This window comes from Geotrypetes seraphini, chromosome 1, assembly GCF_902459505.1.
Source record: "Geotrypetes seraphini chromosome 1, aGeoSer1.1, whole genome shotgun sequence".
Taxonomy (NCBI): domain Eukaryota; kingdom Metazoa; phylum Chordata; class Amphibia; order Gymnophiona; family Dermophiidae; genus Geotrypetes; species Geotrypetes seraphini.
The window spans coordinates 466940975-466966358 of record NC_047084.1 but is presented as its reverse complement, the minus strand read 5'-3'; the positions used below and the strand labels follow the sequence as shown (position 1 = coordinate 466966358).

General features: G+C 44.5%; 2 protein-coding genes across 2 annotated transcripts in view; one reads left to right on the top strand and one right to left on the bottom strand.

Annotated features, from left to right (window-relative positions):
* Nucleotides 1-25384, top strand: part of SYN1 (synapsin I) — a 299454-nt gene that overhangs the window by 86183 nt on the left and 187887 nt on the right. The window contains 2 exon segments of the mRNA XM_033924145.1: nucleotides 3787-3943; nucleotides 4716-4805. Coding sequence (XP_033780036.1) covers nucleotides 3787-3943; nucleotides 4716-4805 — 247 coding nt within the window.
* Nucleotides 13627-23824, bottom strand: TIMP1 (TIMP metallopeptidase inhibitor 1). Its single transcript, XM_033924157.1, has 6 exons — nucleotides 23692-23824; nucleotides 21445-21624; nucleotides 20385-20473; nucleotides 19347-19464; nucleotides 15422-15543; nucleotides 13627-14584 (listed from the first exon to the last, which is right to left on the bottom strand). The coding sequence occupies exons 2-6, from the start codon at nucleotides 21566-21568 to the stop codon at nucleotides 14384-14386; spliced, it is 654 nt and encodes a 217-aa protein (XP_033780048.1). The 5' UTR covers nucleotides 21569-21624; nucleotides 23692-23824; the 3' UTR covers nucleotides 13627-14383.

Here is a 25384-nt window from a genome sequence, read left to right as displayed (position 1 = left end):
AGTGCTCAATTGCTCCATACATGACCTAGCTGAAAGAAAAGTGCCAGTTAGTTGAAAAATACAATAATTTACAGCATATTTAAAGGGAAAGCAACCCTTTAGACCGGCGCTGCCTCAGGATTTTTTTCACAGTACAAACTTCACTGGCTCTCTAAACAATATGCCTTACCACCAAGGGGTAAGGCTTACTGTTGAGACACCTCTACAAAAATGTAGGGAGGTGGAGGAAAGTGGGGGGAGGGACCCCACTCAAGACCCGCTGGGTACGACACCCCCGAGGTCGGATGGACCCCCAAATAGGGTCCACCGAAGCTCAATCCAGCCACAAAAAGGGACAAAAATTCCTAAACAAATCCAAAAGCCCTACCAAGGGAGATGGGTACAGCTCACCACACCTGCTGGAGACTGAGAGAAGACTGAGGTAATTAGGGAGGGGTCACATGATATGTACAGTTCCAAAGTTTTGTCTCAGTCTCCACCTGCTGGTCATGATGAGATATATACCTGCTTGTAAGCTTAATCCTATACCGATCTGGAGAGTGCTAAAGAATCTCAAGTTAGTGAACAACATCTTAAAATTCCAAGTTCCTACATGGAAGCCTTAAAATTAATGATAATGGTAGTTTGTCATAGAGAGTTTCTGATATCCCTAGGCTGACAAAAGTGTATTTGTATATTTCCATTCAGTCTGATCACCAGCATTATTGGTGATTTGCCAACCTAGGTCTACCAATTTTGTGTGTGTCTGGGTGAGCCGTAGCTCCCAAAATATTCTTGACGGTGGTGGTAGTTGTGGCAGCCTTGAGAAAATAGGAAGCCTTAATGCATTCATATTTGGATGACTGCTAAGGTAGAATTAAATTTTATCAGCAGTGTGAAGAAGCTACTGCCCAAATGATCCCTTTCTGGAGGAACTAGGAAGATGCAAACATTGCCAAGAACAAGCTGGTTCTGTATCAATGTTTGGAACCCTGTTCACCAGGGAAAGATATTTGTGATCATAAAAAGAGAACTGAGACTGCAGGGACAGATCAAAAACCTTCTCAAAAGAAACTCGTATCAATGGATTATCTTCAGGTCCTGGGATTAATTGTAGTGTCCATAGATCTGTTTTGTGGGCCAGAGCCCATATCAGCCTTTTGTAGAAAATGTCTTGTTAGGCTTCTCAAAGTCAGGGTTGGGATGTGATATTGCCTTTGAGAGGTGAGGTGAGAAGGAGTCTGTCCTGGTGACTTTAGGAGGTAAATCTGAAGCAAGGTGTAGAGCTATAGACCCCAGTTTGAATGCTACTTACAATGGATGCCAGTCTGTAAGACTGGCCTGTAAGGCTGGGGAGCTCATTGTCTAGGGCAGTGATTCCCAACCCTGTCCTGGAGGAACACCAGGCCAATCGGGTTTTCAGGCTAGCCCTAATGAGAGAGATTTGCATATGATGGAAGTGATAGGCATGCAAATTTGCTTCATGCATATTCATTAGGGCTAGCCTGAAAACCCAATTGGCCTGGTGTTCCTCCAGGACAGGGTTGGGAACCACTGGTCTAGGGTATGTTGTTTAGAGGTGATAGTTGTAGGTGGAAACTTCCTGACTCTTCAACTGATTGGAAGTGAAGATTATGCAGTTGGCTCTGCAAACATTCAATCCAGGACAAAGTGATGTGTCTATTATCAGACAACATGACAACAGTCACTTATGTCAGTTGACAAGTGGGAACCAAGTCGAGGAACAGCAGAAGATATGATAGCCTGGGTAAAGTGCAGCATCTTATATTTGTTGGTGGTGCATTTCCGAGTGGAATGGAGAATGTCCAAAGGTTTTTTTGCCAACATTGTTAGTCACTGAGGTACTTCCACGATGGATTTTATGGCTTTAAGCATCAATGCAAAGGTTCTCGAGTTTTTTGGTCAAAGAAAATATCTTTGAGTAGCAGGCATAGACAAATTAAGTCAGACATAACCTCTGGAGGAATTGCTATATGGTTTTCTCTCTTAGCCAAGTCATTCAAAGAAGAAAAGATCATCAGGGAACCATGATACTGATAGTGCCAGATTGACCAAGGAGACCTTGGAATGCAATCTTATGTGGCTACTAGAGAAGAATCTCCTGGTTCTTCCACCCATAGTAGAGCCTGTTGGTACAAAGGTTAATGCAGATACTGAACCTGTTTTGATTTTGTCTTGCAGCATGGCTCTTGAAAGGATGAAGCTGATGAAAAAAGATTATTAATCCAGGGTCATAAGTATACTATTGCAGTCCAGGAGACTTCAACTTTTTTGCCTTACATCAGAGTTTACAGTATCCTTCACCCATAAGGAATTCTTATACCATCAAAGTTGAAAAGGATTGCAAATATCACAAAGAGTGTTCTTAAATTTTGATGTGCTCATAGATGCTTCAACAAGGTGCCATGCATTGATACGAGGTCGCTAGTGGTATATAGATTCTTAATCACAGCACCGAGATACACCAGTTCAGATAAGTGATTTATCTTTGTCTATGGAGAGCTATATGAACATTCTAATGTTAACAGAAGCTTTAGCGCTCAATACAATATGCTGTGATTAACAATCTATGCACCACTAGCGACCTTGTATCGCTGCATGGCACCTTGTTGAAGTATCTATGAGCACATCAAAATTTAAGAACACTCTTTGAGATATTTGTAATCCTTTTCAACTTTCATGGTATAAGAATTCTTTATGGGTGAGGGATACTGTTTGTGTTAACTATTTGTCTCCTATACCATCCCAAGCAATTGTTTGGACTTAAATTCCCTGTGTTTATTGGAAAAATACCTACATCAGAGTTTGGCAAACTTTTGAGGAGACCATCAAGTGCATTCTCTAGTTCCACTGAAGGATATTTACAAGATGACCACTTTATTGTAGCTCAATTCCTGTGTGAGATATTACATATTGGATGTACAGGCCGAGCATGATGCAGTTTTTGAAGTTAAGTTTTGAAGTTGGGCCCATTTGGTTCCTATCCATGTTACTCTGATTTGTTACCTCCCAAGTATCTGGATGATCTGGAGATAAGGAAGGAAAATTAGACCTTACTTGCTAATTTTTCTTTCCTTTAGTCCCTCCAGACCTCCCTCCAGTCTAGAACTTGCCCTTATAAAAAAGTTGTGGTAGAATTCTGCCTGTTTATCTGGTGTACCAGATTGGCATTTCAGGTTCTGTACCTGCACAGTGGCATCAGTTGTGTTCCCAGTTTTTTTAATTTCAGTCTTATGATTGTAATTGTTCCCAAGATATTAAAGATTTTAGTACATGTTCTGCTTAATCAAAATACTGACCGTTGAGTGACTGCTCAAGTCAATGGTTCTGACTTCATCTGCTAGCAGGAGAAGGCAAACCTGAGTGTCTGGGCTGGTTTGGAGGGACTTGAGGAAAGAAAATTAGCAGATAAGGTCTAAGTTTTCCTTTTAAAATAAAGGTGGGCTATCCCTGGCGAGCTTCAACATTATATCAGAACCGGAAATGTTCAGTCCCATAAATAAATAAGTAAATAAAAATAAAACTAACAATGATGGAAACAAACTACTAGAGTAGCTATTCTGAAAATATTTGCAAAACACAGTATTTAAAACCACAGGTTGCCAACCCCTCTTTTAAAATATAGTGTAAAAAACATTCTCCATGCCACTCTAGATCTGAATAGGAACTTCTCCTTGGCAAGCAGTCTTTACTGTGTTGAGGATGTCAAGCTTCATGAACAGAAGTCAGAGGCTAAAATACAGTTACTTTTCTGCTGCTGAAAGCAATTCTTTTTTTCCCTACTAGGTCTCTGAAGCCAGATTTTGTGCTAATTCGTCAGCATGCCTTCAGCATGGCAAAAAATGGTGACTACCGCAACATGGTGATTGGACTGCAGTATGCAGGAATCCCCAGCGTCAACTCGTTGCACTCTGTCTACAATTGCTGTGACAAACCATGGGTGGTAGGTATATCTGAGGAGTAGAGATGGCTGTGAGCTTGTTCCTAAACCTTACTTGGTTATGTTTTGTATTATTTTTATGGTGATTTGCACTGTTTCCTGTATTTTTCATTATATGGGCGTTTATGTAATCTAAGGCAGGATTGTGGGAAGGAATGCTGCCCTCTATCTTGACCTTTCTCTAGTTGATCTTCTGTTAGGATATGAGTGCCTGAGTCAAGATGGATTTAGTATGTGGTAGAGGAGTAATATTAAAGGTTATGGCAGCTGGATACTGGTTCTTGGTGGTTTCTGATGCTCTGGTTCCTTCCAATTTGAGCTATGCTGTCAGCTGAGCCTTCTTTTGAACAGTACTGTAGGTGGACTGGGGGTGTGCAGTTAGAAAAAAAATCACAGGGTCATTATTCGATGGCACTGATCAAGTTAGCAGCATCTGCTGTCCAGATAATTGTTGCTGACTAGGATATTCAGTGGTACTATATGGATAGTGCTGCTGAATATCCTTATTGTCTTTGCACTATCTAAATAGTATCAAGGCATTCAGTACTGGCCACTAGTAGATATTGGTGCTGCATATCCCAACTTTTTAGCCATGTTGGGTGGGGTTTTAAAAAAAAAAAACCATTATCCACTGTGACTGAATTTTGACCCAACCTTTCTGCTATTTTCTCTTCCTCGTTCACTCTATTCTCATTGTCTTTTTTCTCCTTTGTTTGTCTTGCTGACTGTCCTTCTGTCACTCTTTTCCTTGGTTTTTATTTGTCTGTCCTCTCAGTTTTCACAGATGGTGAAGCTGCAAAAGAAACTGGGCTCAGAGGAGTTCCCCTTGATTCAGCAGACATACTATCCCAACTACAAGGAGATGGTGAGTTGAGGGGACCTAGGGTAGAGATATCAGGCAACCACAGATGGAATATAGCTCTCTGATTTCTCTTCAGACTGAATAAACCAAATATTATTTGTGCCTGTTTTTGGCTAAAGATCCAAATACAGAATCAGGACTATAAACTAAGATGGTTCCTTCTTAGCATTTTGGCTGAGATTCAGAATCTGCACAATTCATGAAGTCTCATTTTAGACAGAACGTAGGTAATGTAATTGAAATACCTAGGTTGTGATGTGTGCAATTCTAATAATATTTTAGAACAGGATTTGCTGGCATAGAGCCTCTTCTAAAATGCAGTGCATGCAGGAATGGATGCGTATATGTGTGTATATAACTTATGTGTGGCGGGAGCATCCATTTTACAAAGATGAATGTGGATAATGTCAGTGGATGAAACACAACTATATAAATGTCTATGTGTAGCACAAACGTGTGCATATAGCTATTTCAGAACCTAGGGTTGTATGTGCTGATACATAGATGTCAGTCTGAGTTGTCTATGGAGAACCTCTGTTACAGGTAAGCAGCTTCACTATCTCAGAGAAACTCATCAGTACATTTTTTATTTTGCAGTCTTGGGTCAGTATTTCCAATTTTTTGTGCTCCCTTTCAGTGTGGCTATAGAGATTAGGAAAGCTGGCGAATTGGGCAACAGTATAATAATGGGTGATTTCAATTACCCCTGAATTGACTGGTTAAATATTACATCAGGAAGTGCTAAGGAGGTAAAATTCCTAGACGTCATAAATGAGCAACTGGTTCAGGAACTGACAAGAGGGGAAGCTATTTTAGATTTAGTCCTTAGTGGAATGCAAGGCTACATCCCAAACTTCTAGACTAGTCTAGTGAATGATAAAAAAGGAAAAATGAGCTCTTACTTGCTAACTTTTGTTCTTTGAGTTCCTCCAGATCATGGCTGCCCAGTTCCAATCCTTGAGATCTACAGGCAATCCAGATTTTCAGGATATCCACAATGAACATGCATGAGAGAGATTTGCATACCAAGAAGGCAGTGCAGGCAAATCTCTCTCATGCATATTCATTATGGATATCCTGAAAACCTGGCCTGCCTGTAGATCTCGAGGACCGGAATTGGGCAGCCCTGCTCCAGACCATTCCAGAAATCTTCATGGTTGTGTACATATATTTTGTTCTTCACTTTTGTTTTGGAAAAATCTAGCAAAATCTAGTAGGCTCTCGCTTAGGCTCTGGTCCAGCTGTTTAGCATGTTGAAATAATATTTTGAATTGAATAATAAGTTATCCCAGGACAAGCAGGCAGGTATTCTCACTAGTGGGTGATGTCATCAGACAGAGCCCCGGTACGGACGTCTCACAAGCACGTGTTGCTTGTAGAAACTTAAAAGTTTCTAGATGCCCGCACCGCGCATGCGCCGGTGCCTTCCCGCCCAGAGGTCCGGGCGTGTCTCCTCAGTTCTTTTCTTTCCGCGGAGCTGAGAAGTTCAACTTCATCATGCGCTAGCTGAATTCAGTTAAATTTGCCTTCCTTGTCCGCGTTTTCGCTTTCTTTTAATTACAGTTAACAGTACTTTTCTTTTTCAGTTAAAAAAAAAAAAAAAAAAGAAGATTATTTCCTCCGGCGGGTCGAACGGGCCGGCCACGTGGCTCAGGCCCACTGGCTTCGACCTCGCGGCGGAGATTTTCCGGCCTATGTCCCGGCCAATCACCGGGTTTAAAAAGTGCAGCAAGTGCCAACGCGCGATTTCACTCACGGACCCTCACCGGCGCTGTTTGCAGTGTTTGGGCCCTGACCACATTCCGAAATCGTGCAAGCCTTGCTCTACCCTTACGGCACGCTCATTCAAACGGCGTTGCCTATTGTGGGAATCGATGTTCAAGATGGACGCAGCTAAGGATACCTCAGCCTCCACTTCATCTGATACCTCCCCGGTTCGGGCGAAACCGGTATCGACCCCTCCTGCATCGAGTGTGGTGAAACCGGCATCGTTCATCCCGACACCATCCACGAGCTCGACGTCGGTGCCTGCCCCGGTCTCCTCGGTTCAGGTACCTCTTCCTTCCACAGTGCCACCAGTGGTCATCAAAGTGCCGAAAGCTACTAAGCAGAAGCACTCGACCTCGAAGGAGCGCGATGACCGTGCAGGAGGACCCCCTTTCGGTGCGGATCCCTCCTTATCGGCTTCGCTACGGTCCATGCTGGAAGCTCAATTCGTTGAGCTCATGCAGACCATCGGACCCGGGCTCATCGCTGCCATACAGGGTGACCTCCCGGTACCGGTCCAAAGGGGCGGTCCGCCCCCTCCCCCTCCTCCACGCCGTTCGACCTCGAAAACCGACGAGGACGAACGGGGGAGGGCGGCGATGCCCATGCGGCAAGCCTCGCTTACCGATATGCCGCCATTAGAGCCCATTACGCCTCCGCGCCAACATGGGACCAGACCTCCGATCGATACTCAAAGCCCTGGGCATAGTCAGGAAGAGTTCTTCCGTACTCCTTACCAGACTTGGGTAGCATCGCAAGAATCCGCATCGCAACCCCAGTTGCGATCCACCGCTTCCAGCCCTATCCACCACTTGGGGGCCTCGGGAGACCATGCGATGCACAGACGATCCCGATCCCCGTCCCGCCACCGAGACGGGCACCGATCAAGACACTCATCCTGGCACTCTTCACGCCATTCGGAGGTGTCACCGCAGAAAAAACTGCAACGTATGGGATACTCCTCATCAGAGGTGTCCCCTCCGGAGGGACCGGAGTACGAGGAGACACCCGTACCCGATTCTCCTTGCCACTCCCCGATGTCCATGGACCCGGAGGCCTCTTCCTCCTCCAGCCCGTCCCACAGACCGACGCTGGCGGATCAATTGTCTTTCTCATCATTCCTCCGACAAATGGCGGATGATCTGGATGTGACCCTTGACACGGGCTCCCGATACTCCAAAGAGTATCTGGACACCATGCATTTACCTAACCCTCCAACGGAGTCGCTTCGGCTCCCCCTGCATAAATTGCTGGATCAGACCTTCATGCAGTGTTTCGAAACACCGTACTCCATACCGGCGATTCCCAGCAAACTCGATGCTCGATACCGCATCGTGCACCATAAAGGGTTTGAGGGCCCTCAACTCTCCCACCAATCCCTACTGGTCGAGTCCTCTCTTAAACGCTCTCATCCCTCTCAGGTCTACGCCTCTGTACCGCCGGGCCGAGAGGGGAGAACGATGGACAAATTTGGTAGAAAATTCTATCAAAACTCCATGATGGCGTCACGGGTGCTGAACTACAATTTCTTTTTCTCTTCCTATCTGGAGTTCTTCTTGCCGGTGCTCCGCAAGTTCACTCCATTCATAGACACCCAAGCTCGATTCGAGTTCGAGGAAGTGGTAGCCTCCCTCTCCCAATTACGCCTCCAGCTGATGCAATCCTCCTTCGATGCATTCGAACTCTCGGCACGTGCTGCCGCAAGCGCGGTAGCCATGCGTCGCCTGGCATGGCTCCGTACAATCGATATGGATCCCAACCTCCAGGACAGACTCGCCAACGTACCATGTGCGGGAGCTGACCTGTTCGATGAGTCTATCGAAACTGTTACCAAGAAGCTGTCGGATCACGAAAAATCTTTTCAATCCATCCTGCGGCCCAAACCCAAACCTCAACAGTCTCGACCTTCCAGGCCACCCCTGATTTACCAGCGGCGTTACATGCCCAGACAAACGCCTGCTGCGAGACAACCTGCGAAGAGACAACCTCCCCAGAAGTCTCAGCAAAAACCTCAGCCACCGGCTGCACCTAAGGCTCCCCAGCCCTTTTGACTCCCCTCCTGGGAGCATAACCGACACCGTTCTGCACTCAGCCTCTCCCATAGGGGGCCGCCTCCATCTTTTTTACCATCGATGGGAGGCCATAACCACGGACCTATGGGTCCTTACCATCATAAGAGAAGGATACTCTCTTCAATTCCATCGGGTCCCCCCGGACCATCCTCCAAGAGAGTATCCTTCAAGCTCGACACAGACCGCCCTTCTTCTTCAGGAAGTCCAAACCTTACTTCAGCTTCGGGCTGTCGAGCCGGTCCCGTCAGACCAGTTGAACCGAGGGTTTTACTCCCGGTACTTCCTCGTCCCGAAGAAAACGGGCGACCTGCGACCCATTTTAGACCTTCGGGCCCTCAACAAGTTTCTGGTCAAAGAGAAGTTTCGCATGTTGACTTTGGCTTCTCTATACCCCCTCCTCGAGCAGAACGACTGGTTATGCTCCCTGGATCTCAAGGAGGCCTACACTCACATCCCCATTCACCCGGCCTCCCGAAAGTTCCTCAGATTTCGGGTGGGAAATCTGCACCTACAGTATCGAGTGCTACCATTCGGCCTCTCTTCGTCCCCCAGAGTCTTCACAAAGTGCCTGGTGGTAGTGGCCGCGGCACTCCGAGACAGGGGTCTACAGGTGTTCCCATACCTCGACGACTGGCTCATCAAGGCCCCGTCAGCCCCAGAGGTCACTTCGGCGGTCTTGGCTACAACCTACTTCCTCCAGAATTTGGGCTTCGAGATCAACTTTTCCAAGTCTCATCTACAACCCACCCCGTCCCTCCCCTTCATCGGAGCGGTCCTGGACACCACTCGACTCCGAGCATTCCTGCCTCTGCAACGCATGGAGTCTCTTCTTCATCTCTGCCAGTCGGTGTCTACTCGCCAAACCCTTCCGGCGAGACAACTGATGGTGCTCCTGGGCCATATGGCCTCCACAGTACATGTGACACCCTTTGCCAGACTCCATCTCAGGATCCCCCAGTGGACCCTGGTATCACAGTGGAATCAGACGTCCGATCCACTATCCAAACACATCTTAGTCACACCTGCTCTTCGGCAGTCTCTACTTTGGTGGATGACCTCTTCGAATCTATCCAGAGGTTTGCTGTTGCACTCTCCCCCCCATCAGAAAGTTCTCACAACCGATTCGTCGAATTATGCATGGGGGGCCCACCTGGATGGTCTCCGCACCCAAGGATTCTGGACCAGTGCGGAAAGACTACACCAAATCAATCTACTGGAGCTCAGAGCCATCTTCAATGCGCTCCAAGCTTTCCAACACCTACTTCACGACATGGTGATCCTCATTCGCACAGACAATCAGGCCGCCATGTATTATATCAACAAGCAAGGAGGCACGGGCTCGGCCCTCCTTTGCCAGGAAGCTCTACGAGTCTGGGACTGGGCGGTGCGCCACAACGCCTTCCTCAGAGCTGTCTACATTCAGGGGGAGAACAACGTCTTAGCAGACAAACTAAGTCGTCTACTACAACCGCACGAATGGACTCTCCATTCCAGCCCCCTTCACCAAATCTTCACACAGTGGGGGACGCCTCAGATAGACCTCTTTGCGGCTCCCCACAACTCCAAACTGCCTCAGTTTTGCTCCAGGATCTACACTCCTCATCGCCTCGAGGCAGATGCTTTTCTACTGAACTGGGGGAAACGATTTCTATATGCGTTCCCACCATTCCCGCTGATCCAGAAGACTCTGGTCAAGCTGAAACTCGAACAGGCCACCATGATTCTAATAGCTCCTCGGTGGCCCAGACAACCTTGGTTCTCCCTCCTACTTCAGCTCAGCAGCAGGGAACCAGTACCACTTCCAGTGTTTCCTTCACTACTTACTCAACATCAAGGATCACTGCTTCATCCCAACCTGCAGTCTCTCCACCTGACAGCTTGGTTCCTCTCAACGTAACCCCTCACCAATTCTCACAAGAAGTGAGGGAGGTCTTGGAAGCTTCCAGGAAGCCCGCCACTCGACAATGCTACTCCCAGAAATGGACTAGATTCTCCTCATGGTGTGTTTCTAAATCAAAGGAACCTCAGCGAGCTTCCTTATCCTCCGTGCTGGACTATCTCCTACACCTATCTCAATCTGGGCTCAAGTCTACATCCATACGAGTCCACCTGAGTGCTATTGCGGCGTTCCACCAGCCCCTACAAGGGAAACCCCTCTCGGCCCATCCGGTGGTCGCCAGATTTATGAAAGGACTCTTCCATGTTAACCCTCCTCTCAAACCACCCCCAGTAGTTTGGGACCTCAATGTAGTCCTTTCCCGTCTCATGAAGCCCCCGTTTGAACCACTCAACAGGGCCCCTCTTAAGTATCTCACCTGGAAAGTGCTTTTCCTTGTAGCCCTTACGTCCGCTCGCAGAGTCAGCGAACTCCAGGCATTGATGGCGGATCCACCATTCACAGTATTCCATCATGACAAGGTGGTCCTCCGCACTCACCCGAAATTCCTGCCTAAGGTGGTCTCCGAATTTCATCTCAACCAGTCCATTGTACTTCCAGTATTCTTCCCTAAGCCCCATTCTCACCACGGAGAATCGGCCCTTCACACTCTAGACTGTAAACGTGCTTTGGCTTTCTACCTGGATCGCACCAAGCCATACAGAACCACTCCTCAACTTTTTGTCTCCTTCGACCCTAATAAGTTGGGAAGACCCGTATCAAAGCGCACCATCTCTAATTGGATGGCGGCTTGTATCTCTTTCTGCTATGCCCAGGCTGGATTATCACTTCCTTGTAAGGTCACAGCCCATAAGGTCAGAGCAATGGCAGCCTCAGTAGCATTCCTCAGATCAACACCAATCGAGGAAATTTGTAAGGCTGCCACCTGGTCCTCGGTTCACACATTCACCTCACATTATTGTCTGGATACTCTCTCCAGACGGGATGGACAGTTTGGCCAAACAGTATTGAAAAATTTATTCTCTTAAGTCGCCAACTCCCCCTCCATCCCACTGAGGTTAGCTTGGAGGTCACCCACTAGTGAGAATACCTGCCTGCTTGTCCTGGGATAAAGCAATGTTACTTACCGTAACAGTTGTTATCCAGGGACAGCAGGCAGCTATTCTCACGTCCCACCCACCTCCCCTGGGTTGGATTCTCAGGCTAGCTACCTGAACTGAGGAGACACGCCTGGACCTCCGGGCGGGAAGGCACCGGCGCATGCGCGGTGCGGGCATCTAGAAACTTTTAAGTTTCTACAAGCAACACGTGCTTGTGAGACGTCCGTACCGGGGCTCTGTCTGATGACATCACCCACTAGTGAGAATAGCTGCCTGCTGTCCCTGGATAACAACTGTTACGGTAAGTAACATTGCTTTATGGATAAGTGCATTCATTCATTAATTCTAAGCTGATCCTGGCAGGGGAATCCCTGAACAGCTGAGTTGACAGGACTCCATGAAACTGGCTCAGCTGATCGGGATAACCCCACCACAATCAGTGGGTACCACTTCTTAAAAGCTGACTTTTGTGCATTTTTCATGTCGACGTCTTTATATTAGAGAATGGGCAAAAAAGATAGATGTACTAGGGACCAAAACGTCTAAATAGATCATTCTCAAAAGAAAAAGATAGACATCCTGCTGTTTTGAGAATATGCCTTTTCTCTACTGGATTTGTGGATGTCTTTCCTAAGATGTCCAAACTCAAACATAGATGTCCTATTGAAAATTCCCCTCTATGTCTCTTTATAGGAGGGTAGCATTTTACTGTTCTCTGTTTTACTAGACTGCTTCTTGTAATGACTGTATGCTCCAGTGTCAGACAGAACCTGTTTCCGCTGACATCGTCAGAAAGTGCATTTCTGAGGGTTCAGACACCCCATTTCCACTGATATCATCAGAAAAGTGCATTTCCAAGGTTAGACAATCCTGTTTCCACTAACATCATCAGAAAGTGGCAGGGGTCATTTCCGGTGATGTAGAAAGGGGGTGGAGCTACCATCATTCATTTCCTAGGGGAGAGGCATGGCAGAGCATGAGTGAAGCATGGTTGTGGTGTGGTATGGGCATGGTCTAACTTGGAAGCGAATGCTGATTGGCTGATTTTTATCTCTCCTGTCAATCAGTTTGACATTTAGTATACCTATTATAATACTAGCCTCAATGAGAGCACTGTTCCTGCTAAGATAGTACAGAAGGTGAGGATTTTAGGAAGCCAGTAAAGGTGTTCTTGACAGCATGAGAAAAGCAGGAAGAAATCTAATTGAGGAAAAAAAAATGTCTGAGATCCATTTGGCCTGCCAGCCTATTGCTACTGGGACTGGAGTATTTCTTGAAGTTTTCTGGGGCTGAAGAGGGAAAGCGAGACAGATGGCAGTGTGGTGAATAATTTGTGAAAATCACACTGACAATGCTCTTCCTCCTCTTATTGCTTATTGTATGCACTTAGTACCCTTATAACATCACAATAAATTCAAATAAACCACATTTTTTGTATAAAAAAAAATCTATTTTTTATTTAGAAATGAATAAGGAAGTCTAGCAACTTTGATACAGCCTGAGGTCAGTTTAACAACATGACGTATATGCTCAAATATAAACCCTTCCAAATTTAAACTGATGTAACCTTTTTCCCAAAAAAGGCAGAAAAAAGGTTGACTCGAATATAAACCAAACTCTCAGTAGTCTCGCGAGGTTACTGTGGGAACTTAAAGTCATTTTTCTGTCCCCAAAATCTAGGTTTATATTCAAGTATACATAGTATGTCCAGCGTGGCACTGAACTAAAAATTGGGCATAAATGAGAGCAGTTTGACAGTGAGGCAGACATGATCAGCTTATATCTGTCCATACTACAGCTACTGGTTTTCATGCATGCTGTTTTAACCTACCCTAAAATCTTTCTACCATGCTGTTCTTCTTTTGCCAGTACTATCACAGCGCCATAAAGCTGGCCCCTTATAGTCTAATAGCAGCCTTTTGGGATTCCCCCTTTTTTATTTTAATGCAGAATTCTTCTGTTCTGGATGCATTCCCTGTCCCTGTAAGTTACTGCTTTGTGATACCATCAAGAAATAAAGATCAATGAGAGCAGGACCTGGAAGAACACAGATTGATGAATTTATGGGCAGGGATAGCACAAATGAATATGTAAGAGTGTTCAAAGAAGATTGATGAGGTTGCAGATAGGGCAGCACAGATAAACAATGGAGGCAGGAGAGCATAAATTGATGTCATTCTTTCTGCAAACATCAATAGCAGAGAAAGTGTGAGGGTACCCTGGCTTTGTAGAAGGCTGGACTAGAAGGGGAATAACCTTCTGAGGAGGGGTAGAAAAGACCTAGGCAGCATTTGGCAGCAATCTGGATATAGGTGGCCTGTGATACCTCAAGGGAATAAAGAAGAAAAATCTGCTAGCAAAGAATATAAGCTTGGAGCGCCTCAGCTCTGCTCCCCTCCTCTGTCATTATGGTATGAAATGGAGCAAGACCAAGGCCCAGGAGTTGGAAGAGACTAGCATCCCACCATCCCTCCAACAATCAGTGTTACTTAAGGAACTGCTAACACAAAATGTAATTTTTAGATTCCCATCCAAGAAGTGAGATGGTTGCTGACACTTTGACAATAGGGGATTGGCTGGGGGGAAACAGAAAATGGTGAAGTTAAAAGGTCCCCAGGTAGTGCTAACATCAGCTGAAGAAACAAATTGTGTACATAAGTTAAATAAGAGTCTGGTAGTAAGACTTTGGGCCTGCCCCCCTCTCTAGCCAAGGGGTGTGACTCTTGCATGAAGCATCTTGTTGCCTCAGAGTGCAGCAGTGGACCTGAAGATGCTGCTGTTGGCTCGTGGTTTCATGGACTGCCAGGTGCAAGTCCCACTGCCTTGGGGCAGACAGGCATAGTGCTGGGTCTGGTAAGCCTTCCAACTTCGGGATGTAAAACGGTCTGTCCACAGACATTCAGTGTCTCTACTGATGGAGCAGGGCATGGCGATGCAGGGAACAATCTTCAAAGAGAATGGGAGAGAAATGAGAGTTAGTTTCACTCAGAAAAATCATGTTATGCAGACTTTACCCACCAAGTCTGTATAACATAACAGCCTCATTCTCAAGCTCAGGCTTTTATTGGCCTCTTTCCCACTGCCCCTTCTTGTCCCAATAATAGTTAGCTCCTCTGATGTTGTTTAACCATCAGATAATTTACTGCTAGCTGAATTGTGGACTATGCTTTCATAATCCTAATTTATACCAATGCCACCCATTAAGTAAAGCAAATTTCTTTAAAGACAGTAACAGTACAGCCTATTCTGAGTGGAGTTGGCAGCACATCAGGACTTTAAACAGAGAGGCCTGCGGCGCCTACAGAACAGGCTGCTGATGTCCCGTTCACAGAGGTGCCTACCCGCGCCTATGGTTCAAGTGTGCATGGCTTGCGCAGGAAGTGACTGTAGGCACCAGTAGGAATCTCTGTGGATGTTATTCTCGTGTAAAGTAGGTACCGGAAATGTAAAACCCTAGCCTACATTTCCTGTATCTACTTTGCACATGGTCGCAATTCTGCAACAGACACTGGTACATGATTGACACTGGTTTTGGAGGTACCGGCCGATACCAGCTCTGGTTGCAGAATCTGGCCCCAGAGTGTCTAATACAGTAAAGGAAAATGCAGCCACTCCTGGGGTATGCTAGTCACACAAGTAGACTGTGCGATTGTATATTGGTGCCAAATGGACAGAATGTTACAGAGGAATTCACAGAAAGAACTAAATGCTGTATTAATAGTGATTGGCATGTAGACAGTGATGGCTCTTTGGCTTTCTTGAGGCTGCATCCATGCTACTTACAGTGCAGTTACAACCATCCTTGTAGATCTGCATGATCCCCCTCTTTTGGCTGGCGCTGAGCCCAGCCCAGGGTCTGATGAAGCCACAAGATGATATCTGCACTTTCCCACCTGACATGTGACCTGTGGAGGAGGCAGAAGAGACTGTAAATATCCAGGAGAATAGTACTGGAGTACAGTAAAGGATCTGCTCAGAAGGGAAACAGAATCTGTCTCTTTTGGGAGATGTAGGAAGTCTCTTTGGCACTTCACTCATTTTTAGATATGGCAGTTTCTTCCTACTTTCTATTTCCAGTTTACTTGGAACCAGGGTTGAGATCTGGCACTAAGCCTTCATTTGCAACTACTGAGGGATTTTTCTCTTATTTGATACTCCCCCTCTAACATAGAGCTTAATTTATTAAAGTGGGTTACTGCGTTAGCACATGCCAACACCATTATATGTGTTACTAGTAATAAGTCCCACTGCCTAAAATGAGTTCCTGTGGTAAATAAGGTACGTTAATGTGGTTGTACAATTTAGTAAATATACCCTTAGTCTGATCCAGGGGTGTAGCCAGAAGTCCATTTTTGGGGACTCCCAAAGGTGGACTGAGGGGGCCTAGTATTTCTCCTTCTTCCCTTCCCCCTGTCAACACCACCACAATAAACACCTTTGCTGGCAGGGATGCCAAGCCCCACCAGCTGGAGACATCTCTTGTACGAGTCTGGCCTGTGCTGAATTAGCAGGTGCACTTTGGCCGCTAATTCCAGCTCCAGGGCTTTTTTTTTTTTAGGGGTACTCAGGGGTAGTGCCTACAATGACACCCAGATCTTTTCTATCGTTCCCCAACTATTAATTACAGAGCTCAAGTTCTGTACATTTAGTGCTGCCTTTTCATGGATTCTGTGGCTGGTTGCAGGTGGCCTGGCTACCATGGGATGGGCCCCTCAGTAATCATCCCACTCCTGAAGAATGGCCTGGTATTTGAGTACCAGCACCTCTTTTGCTAGAAAAAAATGCTTCGCCCTGCTCTGTCATGCATGCTCAGATCAGTCTAACTGCACACCTACTGAATTTAGTGTTGCTTGTTCAGCATAGGCAGGACTTCTGCAAGAGACGTCTTTGTCTAGTGGGGCTTGGCATCCCCGCCAGTCATGAAAGCAGAAGGGGCCCAGACCCAAGATACCACCCCCTCCCCCATGGCTATGCCACTGGCTCTGATCTTTGTAATGACAGTGCTCGCCACCAGCGCTCCTTGTGGAGCTCTGTTTAGGCTTTGAATTCAGCCATTTTGAGTCCCCTAAATCAATGATAGTGATTTGGAAATTAAGCTTCCTCACTGGCATTAAACCACCAGACCAGCGCGTGTCTCTCTCACTTGAGGCAATAAGTCTGTTTAAGATTCTTCTTTTGTTTGTGGAGAGGTCAGATTCAGATTAATAAAAAAAAAAATGTTGTCAGGACAATTTGTACATGTGTTACCAAAGCAGTACATTGTGGGACCAGTTTTCAAATTGGCCTTGGACATTCCTAGCCTTTCCCTTTAATAATGCAGCTGGCTGCTAAATAGTGCTTCTGTTTTGGTGTGTACCTTTCCTCCCCTGATATTCCTTTATCCTTTCTCCACTTCATTTTGAAAGTTTGTTCTGTGAATAGAGTATGTACTTTTACCTGCTTTTGAGAGGGGGAGGTTGGTTGAGAGTCATTTTTAAAATGGGGCTCAGGAAAAATATATTTATTTATATATTATAATAACAACAAAAATGATAGAGTACAGAAAAGGCAATAATCAGAATAATTCCTGAGTCCTAGTGATTCTCAGTATTCAGACTGGTCAGACTGTGTTGCTGGCCTGGTAGCAGCACACACATGTTGCTGTTCTTTCAAAGCTTTTAAGAACCTCTGTTATGTATTTTGTTTCTGGGAAAACTTTGTTTTTCTCTGTTACATTTTGAGAAATGTTTATCTTTCATATGTTTGTATTTAACATAGCACAGGAAGAAATAAGTCCCTACTTGTCCTGTTGTCTATTAATTTAGGGCTCCTTTTACTAAGCCACAGTTGAGGTTTCTGCCACGGCTCGGAGCCCTATATGCTCCGACACTGATAGGAATTGTATGAGCATCGGAGTGTTTAGTGCTCCAGGCCGTGGTAGAAACCTCTACCACGGATTAGTAAAACCCAGCGTTAGATTGTAAGCTCTACTGAGCAGAGACTGTTTCTTAAATATGTTGTTGTACAGCGCTACATATGCCTATCAGAACTATAGAAATATTAAATATTAGTAAATGCATTTTTAATTTTATTTTTGTTTTATTCCATGTAGAATCTGACATGGCATTTTAGGCATCTACTTTTGTCTGCATATTTCTAGTTTGTGATAATTTTTTCTGTATTTGATGAAGGTCTTTGTGTTTTGTATATATAGCTAGAGGGATTCTTTTAGCATATAATGTCTGTGTAGGATTTAGTAACAGTCCAGCTTTTTTTTTTTCACATATGAAGTAGTATTCTAAGGCACATTGCAGTATTTGCAGTGAAGTAAATTGTTGGTGTTTGAATCTTGGGAGCTAGTTCCATTTTGGTATAGTACATTTAGAACATAGATGCTAAGAACATAAGAATAACCTTACTGGGTCAAACCAATGGTCCATCAAGCCCAGTAGCCCGTTCTCACAGTGGCCAATCCAGGTCCCTACTACCTGGCCAAAACCCAAGGAATAGCAACATTCCATGCTACCGATCCAGGGCAAGCAGAGGCTGACAGTGTTTCTGCAAGGTTTTGTGTTGTGCCATAAGTAGTCTGGCATGGGAGTGAATTTGTGTTGCTATAGTATTATCAGAAAGTGTCCTTGTTCTGCTCTGCACCCATTGCTGGAGATGTGAATGTGAAGCATCTACAGAGCTAGAGGTTCAGGATTTCTGTTGGGGGACTCTTCCATTCTTTATAATTTGGATTAATGACAAACTCAAAATTTCACTCCTCTATAAGAAGACTGGTTTAATGATTCTCTCAAATATACTTAATAGTAGCTTTATGGGAAGACTGAAACTAATTTCATATAGGATCCAAAGAGATATTTCTTGTAGTGTCTGACCTCCCTGTGTTTCACAGCCGTTTTAATTTTAGCCATAGGGAAAAGTTAGAATGTACTTTTTATACAGTAGATCTCTTTTTCTTTCTTCCCCTCAGTCTCTGACTTCTCCCTTTCACCAGTTCCATCTTTTTACTCTGGGAGCGTAAGGGAAAACAACAGTTGCCAGCTGCTTTGACTCCATACTGATTGGGCTAGGCTGGCCTGCATTGCAGTTTGCCCTGTTACTTAGCAACAAGTAGGTGGGCAAACTGACAAGACAAAGCTAGAAAAAGCTTTCGTAAATCTTTTTTTTTCTTTAACTTTGATCATATTGCTTTTTATTGGAATTCCTGTTATTGTATACATTTGGTTTAGACACGACAGGGATTAAAGTAGGCCTACAGAGCAGCGCCAGCGAGTGCCATGCGGCAAAAGTCCCAAAGCCCTTTATATCCCTACGGGCTTCAGGGCATTTACTGCACCAGCCCGCACTAAAATGCTTTCTGAAAGGGAGCCTGAAAGGGAGCCTTAAAGCAGTTCACTAACTTAGGTGGTGAGGCTTAGTGCTGTAATTCCCAAATCTGTGCCAGTGACCTCACTCTCGGTTGAGTTTCTCAGGATATCTACAACAAATATGCATGAGCAAAATTTACATGTACTAGATCTCCATTATATGCATATTTTATCCCCTGTGTATTCAGCATGCCTATCCTAAAAATGTAACTCTAGGTGGAGTCAATAGCACTCATTTTGGAACAGATCTAGTTATAGATGAGGTACCTCTTTCCACAGAATTAACCCTATAGTCTAATGTCCCAACACGGTAATCCCACCTTTGTTTCTAAAACATAACTGCTGCCTCTCACCTATAATGACATATTCTTCAGACTTGTTGGTGGAATGGTGAGTATAACCACACAAGCTATCTTCAGATGGAGTATAGAGGAATTGCAGGTCCGTGATGTGATCAGAGCCTTTAAAAATCTGGAAGGAAATCATTATAAAACAATAAGAACAAATGCTCAGAAGATTATGTGTCCATTTAAATTAGTATTTAAGGACATGGTGTAATAGAATAAGGCCTATAACTTGGGAAACCAGTAAGTAAAACACTTTGGTTGTTCCACAGAAAAACCTAAGGACCTCTGATGCAGATACATGATGAATCATGGCCATGTTGGATCAATTTTCAATAAGGCACAATTTTAATATATTGTATGACTCCTTGACCAATAGTTCTGTAATGGATTTAGTACCAGCCAGCTTCCTAGTTTTACTAGTTGCAGCCCAGACCTTCCACCAGTTCACTAAGAGAAATACATTTTGTAGCCCATGTGATGCACATACCCAGCCCAGGGTTACAGATGCATATATGCCATGCATGGTTAAATATCTGTGAATTGCTCCCTAGGATTTTGTTCTACATCTAACTGTAATGATAGTGAAGGATGATACCAAGGAGTTTTTAGGTTCCACTTCTTGAGTTGCTTTGAATTACTGTACAATGTTATGTATGTGCTATTTTGATGTATGTTATCTTGGAAACCTCTGAGACTCCAGGTGGTATATAAATTTTTTTAAATAAATAAAAAAAAATACTAGAGCAACATGTGCCTAGGTTGAAACTGTGGAAATTTACTCCTGCTTAGGAGAAGGGATCTGACTGGAAGGGAAGGGGTTTTAGTTTAAGATTGGGATTAGGGGAGGGAGGAATCTGAATGGAAGGCTTAAGTTTGGATTGGGGGGGGGAGTGGAGGACCTACTAGATGAAGGAACATCAGCTTTGGACAGAGCTCTCACCTCCTGCAGTCCAAGATCCCGCCCACAGAAAGAGTTGAATGATTTACTGCATTAAAAAGTCTGGGAGGTGCAGAGGAGAGTGGGGAACATTGGGGTAGAATTACCTTGCTCATTTTGATCTCGTATTGAGTCCATCCGAATTGTCCAGATGTGCTGTTATTCAGATTGGCTCCTACAAACCTGGCTTTAATTACTTGGAAGGAAAAAGAAGGGATCAATGATACAATGGAAGAAGCAGTATATCCAACCCTTCCTTCATAGACAGGCATCTTGTGCCCTGTTTGTCAAGCAAGGACATCCTCAAACATATGAAGAACAAAGATAGACACAAAGGAACGAATGGGAAGAAACAGATACAATAGAGATAAAAGAAATGCTGAGGCAAGAGAGAAGGGCAGGGAGTTGACGAATAGGGACATGTATTGCTGTGCCCGTCACCATCACAGAATCAATCAGTCCCTGTCTGATAATGTCAGTTCATGGTTTGGGCATGCTCTGTATTTTGGATTCCACTTCCTCTCTGTATTTAATGTCTCAATACAGTGACCTTAAGATATTGAGCAGGCTTGAGACAGTAGTCAAAAAGCAGTCCTATGCTCAGGCATTTTTTGAAGGGGCTGTTTTATACAGTGTATATTAACACAACAAGGTATATTTACAACATCTAGCTGAAAACGGAAGCATTTGCATCTTCTAAAGCACAGTAATTGACTGAGAAAATGAACCAAACCAATGTGTATTGGAAAGCCTTCAAAAATAAACCAAATAGAAGAGTAAGGAGCAGAGTAATTACAGGGCAATGGCAGGAGGGAAGATATATGGTTGGAAGCAAGGGAGAGCAGTACTTAGGCTCTTTGTAAATTGCTGTTTTGATCTGGCATAGGACCCTGCCATTTCCTGAGGCCTGGGACTACATAAAATTGGCAGTTAGAAACACAACCCCCCCCCCCCACCGTCCCACACACACCCAAGTGTTAGAGTTGGCTGCTGATAAAGAAAGGGGAAGCTCAGTAGATGGCAGAATTTGAGAAGGAGGGGGAGAGAGAGAGACTACTTATTAGAGCCTAGTCAGCACTGCAAAGGGTTTGGCAATATAAGTCCCAACACAGGATCACCGAAGGGTAAGTAAGGGAATGTAAAACCTCTGCTACCTGTAATACTCACCCACATCGGCATTGCAATATGCTGTCTGAGGGTGTGCGGAGAAGCAGCTACAGGCCTCTGATGGGCCAGAAGATGCCAGCAGCAGCAGGGAAGCAGCCAGGAAGATATATGTGCGTGTATCCATAGTATCCTTGAAGTCTGGCAGCCAGTATCAACAATGAAGCGGGTATCTGGGATTCTCTGTAGAAGAAACATAAAAGCGACGTGAGATATGAAAACAGATGCTTGCTCTGTGACTTAGTACTTCCTGGGAAAGGCTATAGTAGTATATATATATAATTTTTTTTTCCAAAATTTTTTTATTATTTATTAAACAATACACAAGAGAAAATGTCAGTGAATACAAACTAGTACATCCATTGATAGCACAATAAAAGGATACAACATCACTGTATATTACTGAATGCCTTGTTTATGGTTTGCATTGTTGGTTTAATGTCCATGCAACCGTAGCTATAGCAGTATATTACAGTACACTGAAACAGAAAAGATGTGGGCAGAAAAGGGTCATGTGGTCTGCCCATTTGTACCAGCCCACTCTTCTGCAACAAGTCTTACACAATCTGGTCTTTCTCCTCCCCTCCTCACTAAGGTCCCTTTTTTAAAATCTATCTGTATGCTTACATTCTACCACCATTGTTTTCTTTTACAACAGAGTCAATATGCCTCAAGGAGATCTGTAAGAAGCATGTGGTCTCTCCTTAAAAACAAGGTTTTCTCAGAGAGATTTTCAAGCATATTATTTTCTCCCCCTGTAACTTGATACTGTCTAATGAGTTACATAAATGGAGCTTTGGTTTGAACAGAGTTGCACAGAATTCTAGTAGAGAATATTTTTTTTAACAGTTCTGCAAGGATATCATGCAAAATCTTTGAGAATCATATGTGCTGTAACTCAGCTTAGCTGCTGTTTAATACAAGCTGCCATTGTCTGCTTTTTTTCGCCTTCTGCTTTCCACAAGTTAGGTGCCTAGATGCTAATTCTACAACAGCATACTAGCTCCAACATTCCATTCTAGAATACTAGCTATAAGCTGGCAACTGCATGACTGCGTTTAGACATGCCCACTTATACCATATCAGTTGCATGGATAAGTGGACACACCTAAAAGCTGCACTTACGTGCATAAGCTATAAATTTACACATGCAATTGGTGTGCAAATCCGGGCACCAAGTTGTAGAATGAGGGGGAAAATGTAATGGTTCTGCCCTTTTATAGTTTAGCGGCCTTCCTCCTCCTCTCAGTAATGCTTAATAACCCAGAAATAGAAGGATAAAGCTATAGTACAAATTTTAAAAAAGGGGCTTCTTGGGCTGGAACTGAGTAGCAGCAGTTCTAGACATCAGAGCAAATAGAAGTTTATAACCCGTTCTGAGCTCGTAGAGGAGAATGGGATAGAAAATGAATTAAATAACTAAATTTTGGTTCAAATACTGTATTGGGAAAATGCACAGCCCTGCTTCTTTCTGTTCCTCCCACCCCTTCTTCTGAAGATGTCTCTTCTAGACCGAAAACAAGTAGCTGTGAAATCAACCTACCTCGAGACATGAGAAGGCAGACGGCCCTGACCAGTGTGAGAGGGAGAGAGATGTACACAGAGACAAAGTTTAGAGGAGAAAGAAAGAAAGAAGGAAAGATAGCATGGGAGGAGGGAAAGGATAAGATGGAGGAGGAGGAGTAACAGATGGGGGATACAGATGGTGGTAAAATGGGAAGAAGGCAGTGTTAAGAACATAGTGGAGAGAAAACGCTGAAAGACGAAGAGAAAAGCTGATCAGTCCAGTTTACTAATAATACACACTGATGGAGAGGTACGTATTGACATACCCCAGAGCTATAAAGCACATAGACATGTTGAGATTCACAGACATATGGAAATATGCAGAGATCTAAAACCTCATTTACTCATTGAATATACAGACACAGAGAAAGTAAGAAATAAGCACATGCATGCCCAGGAACGTGTATTCAAAACACAGGCATACACCTAGAAATATATATTCAGAATCAGATACATGCAGACCCCCACATAGGGAAGAGACGTAAATACACAGACCAGAGATCTTGCTGGCAACATGAATACAAATCTTCATGGCAAGAAAGTTTCCTTACTGAATCTGAGAAGTTGATTGAACATACAGAGGGAGATATCAAGAGAAAGAAACAGATGACAGAAGAGGGTGAGCCAGCCAGAGACCCAAAAGATGGTGCTGGCTACAGGGTTTAGCACTGCTCGGCTCCTTACCTTGCACCTCTGGAATTGCTTCCCTGCTACATGACTGCAGCATACTATATAAAGCCTGCGCCAGCCCAGCCCAACCCAGCCCTTGCCCCTTTTCCGGTTGTCATTGGAGAGGAAGTAGAACCTCCTCTCTCCAGACTGCCCCCACACAAGTGCATGCTTTGTTATGTTATGATGTAAGAAGAAGGTTTTGTTAATTATTTCATGGCTTGAATCCCCAAGGTTAACTAGAGAACTTCCTGTTACTCATTTTGAGAAAAGAAACAGACTCAGTGCGGGAAGAGAGAGAAATCTACCAAAGCTTACTGGATAAGGAATTCCCGACCACTAATGTGTGTATGTAGGGAAGGGAATGACAGAATTGAAGACTGAAGTTGCGTTGGAATATCGCCAGCACAGGAGAACAGAGACGAGGGAGTGACAGCAGTGGAGAATGAAGCTCCTCAGTACATGGGAATAGTAACAGGGGAGGGAATGAAAGTACAAGAGACTGAAGTCTCTCTGTGTATTTCCAGCAGAGGGGGACAGAGAGTGATAGTGCAGGAGAATGGTATCCCCTCAGGAGAACAGTGTCCAAGAGGAAGTGACAGCAGTGTAGAGTGACATGGAAAGGAATGATAGCACTAGAGACTGAGGGCAGGTTGTACAATGCTCCAGCACCACAGTAAAAAATACCGTGGTGAGAGTGATTTTTTTTTTTTTATAATTTCTTTATTCATTTTTAAACTTACATCAAGTATACAGTAAATATCAACCAAATATAATACATCACTTGAAAAATTTTCAATATCATACACCAAGAAAATTTAACCCCCACCCCCCTCCCAAATTCATATAAAACTAATATATACCACATAAAAATAATATCTTACGACAATCATCTATATATTCTTAATGGAAAAACAAGAAATTTTTCTTTTATGGCTGATATTCATCACAATAATATTATTCATACGGAGCAGCCCCGGTAAAAAGGGGAGGAACTGTACCTGGCGTCTGCTCAGAAGAGCACATCGCTAAACACAACTCCTCCCCCACCATCCTGTCACATCTTCATTTATTAGGCTCCATTTTCCTGCCATCGCTGCTGCTGTTCCTCCTGCTGCCTCATCTTGATCGTGGCTCCAAATCAAGATGAGCTGGCAGAGAGAGCAGGGGCTGCAGGATCAGCTGGGACTTTTTTTCAGAAGGCACAGCTGTAGTGCATGTGCTGTGCGAGTGCATAACACGTGCAGAACAGCTGCGCCAATTACATATATATATTTTTTAAAATTCCACTGATCACAGCTCCAGACCATGATCAGCTGAGCTGGCAGGAGAGGTTGCAGGACTCTGGGCTTCCCCTGCTGCACAACAGCTACCAATAGCTCCAGAGCTGCCAGGAAAATTTCCTAGAAGGTTGGGGGGGGCTTCTCTTTCGTACATCACAAGGAAAGCTCATTCCAGTGCAATAGGTGAGACATTCTCCACTAGCCATGTGGAGCCCTGAAAACAAAATAGCCAAACATTTAGTCACCTGCTTAATCAGAGGAGAGGCTAAGGTTTGCGCTGCTACCACTCCTGGCTGTGACACATGATATGTGCCGCAAAAATGCTCCAGAGGCGCCTAAATTGCATTATCCTGACAAGAAGTCACACTAGGAGACTCCAAGGACTCCATCCCAACCAGTTTTGAGGCAAAAATTGCAGTTTGGGA

What these genes read in the sequence shown, in the direction of transcription:
- TIMP1 (XM_033924157.1), bottom strand. Translation starts at nt 21,568, where the DNA reads ATGGATACACGCACATATATCTTCCTGGCTGCTTCCCTGCTGCTGCTG. An exon ending in ATATTGCAATGCCGATGTGG is followed by an intron (nt 20,474 to 21,444) that starts GTGAGTATTACA and finishes TTTCCTTCCAAG; the next exon opens with TAATTAAAGCCAGGTTTGTA. An exon ending in AGGATGGTTGTAACTGCACT is followed by an intron (nt 14,585 to 15,421) that starts GTAAGTAGCATG and finishes TTCTCTTTGAAG; the next exon opens with ATTGTTCCCTGCATCGCCAT.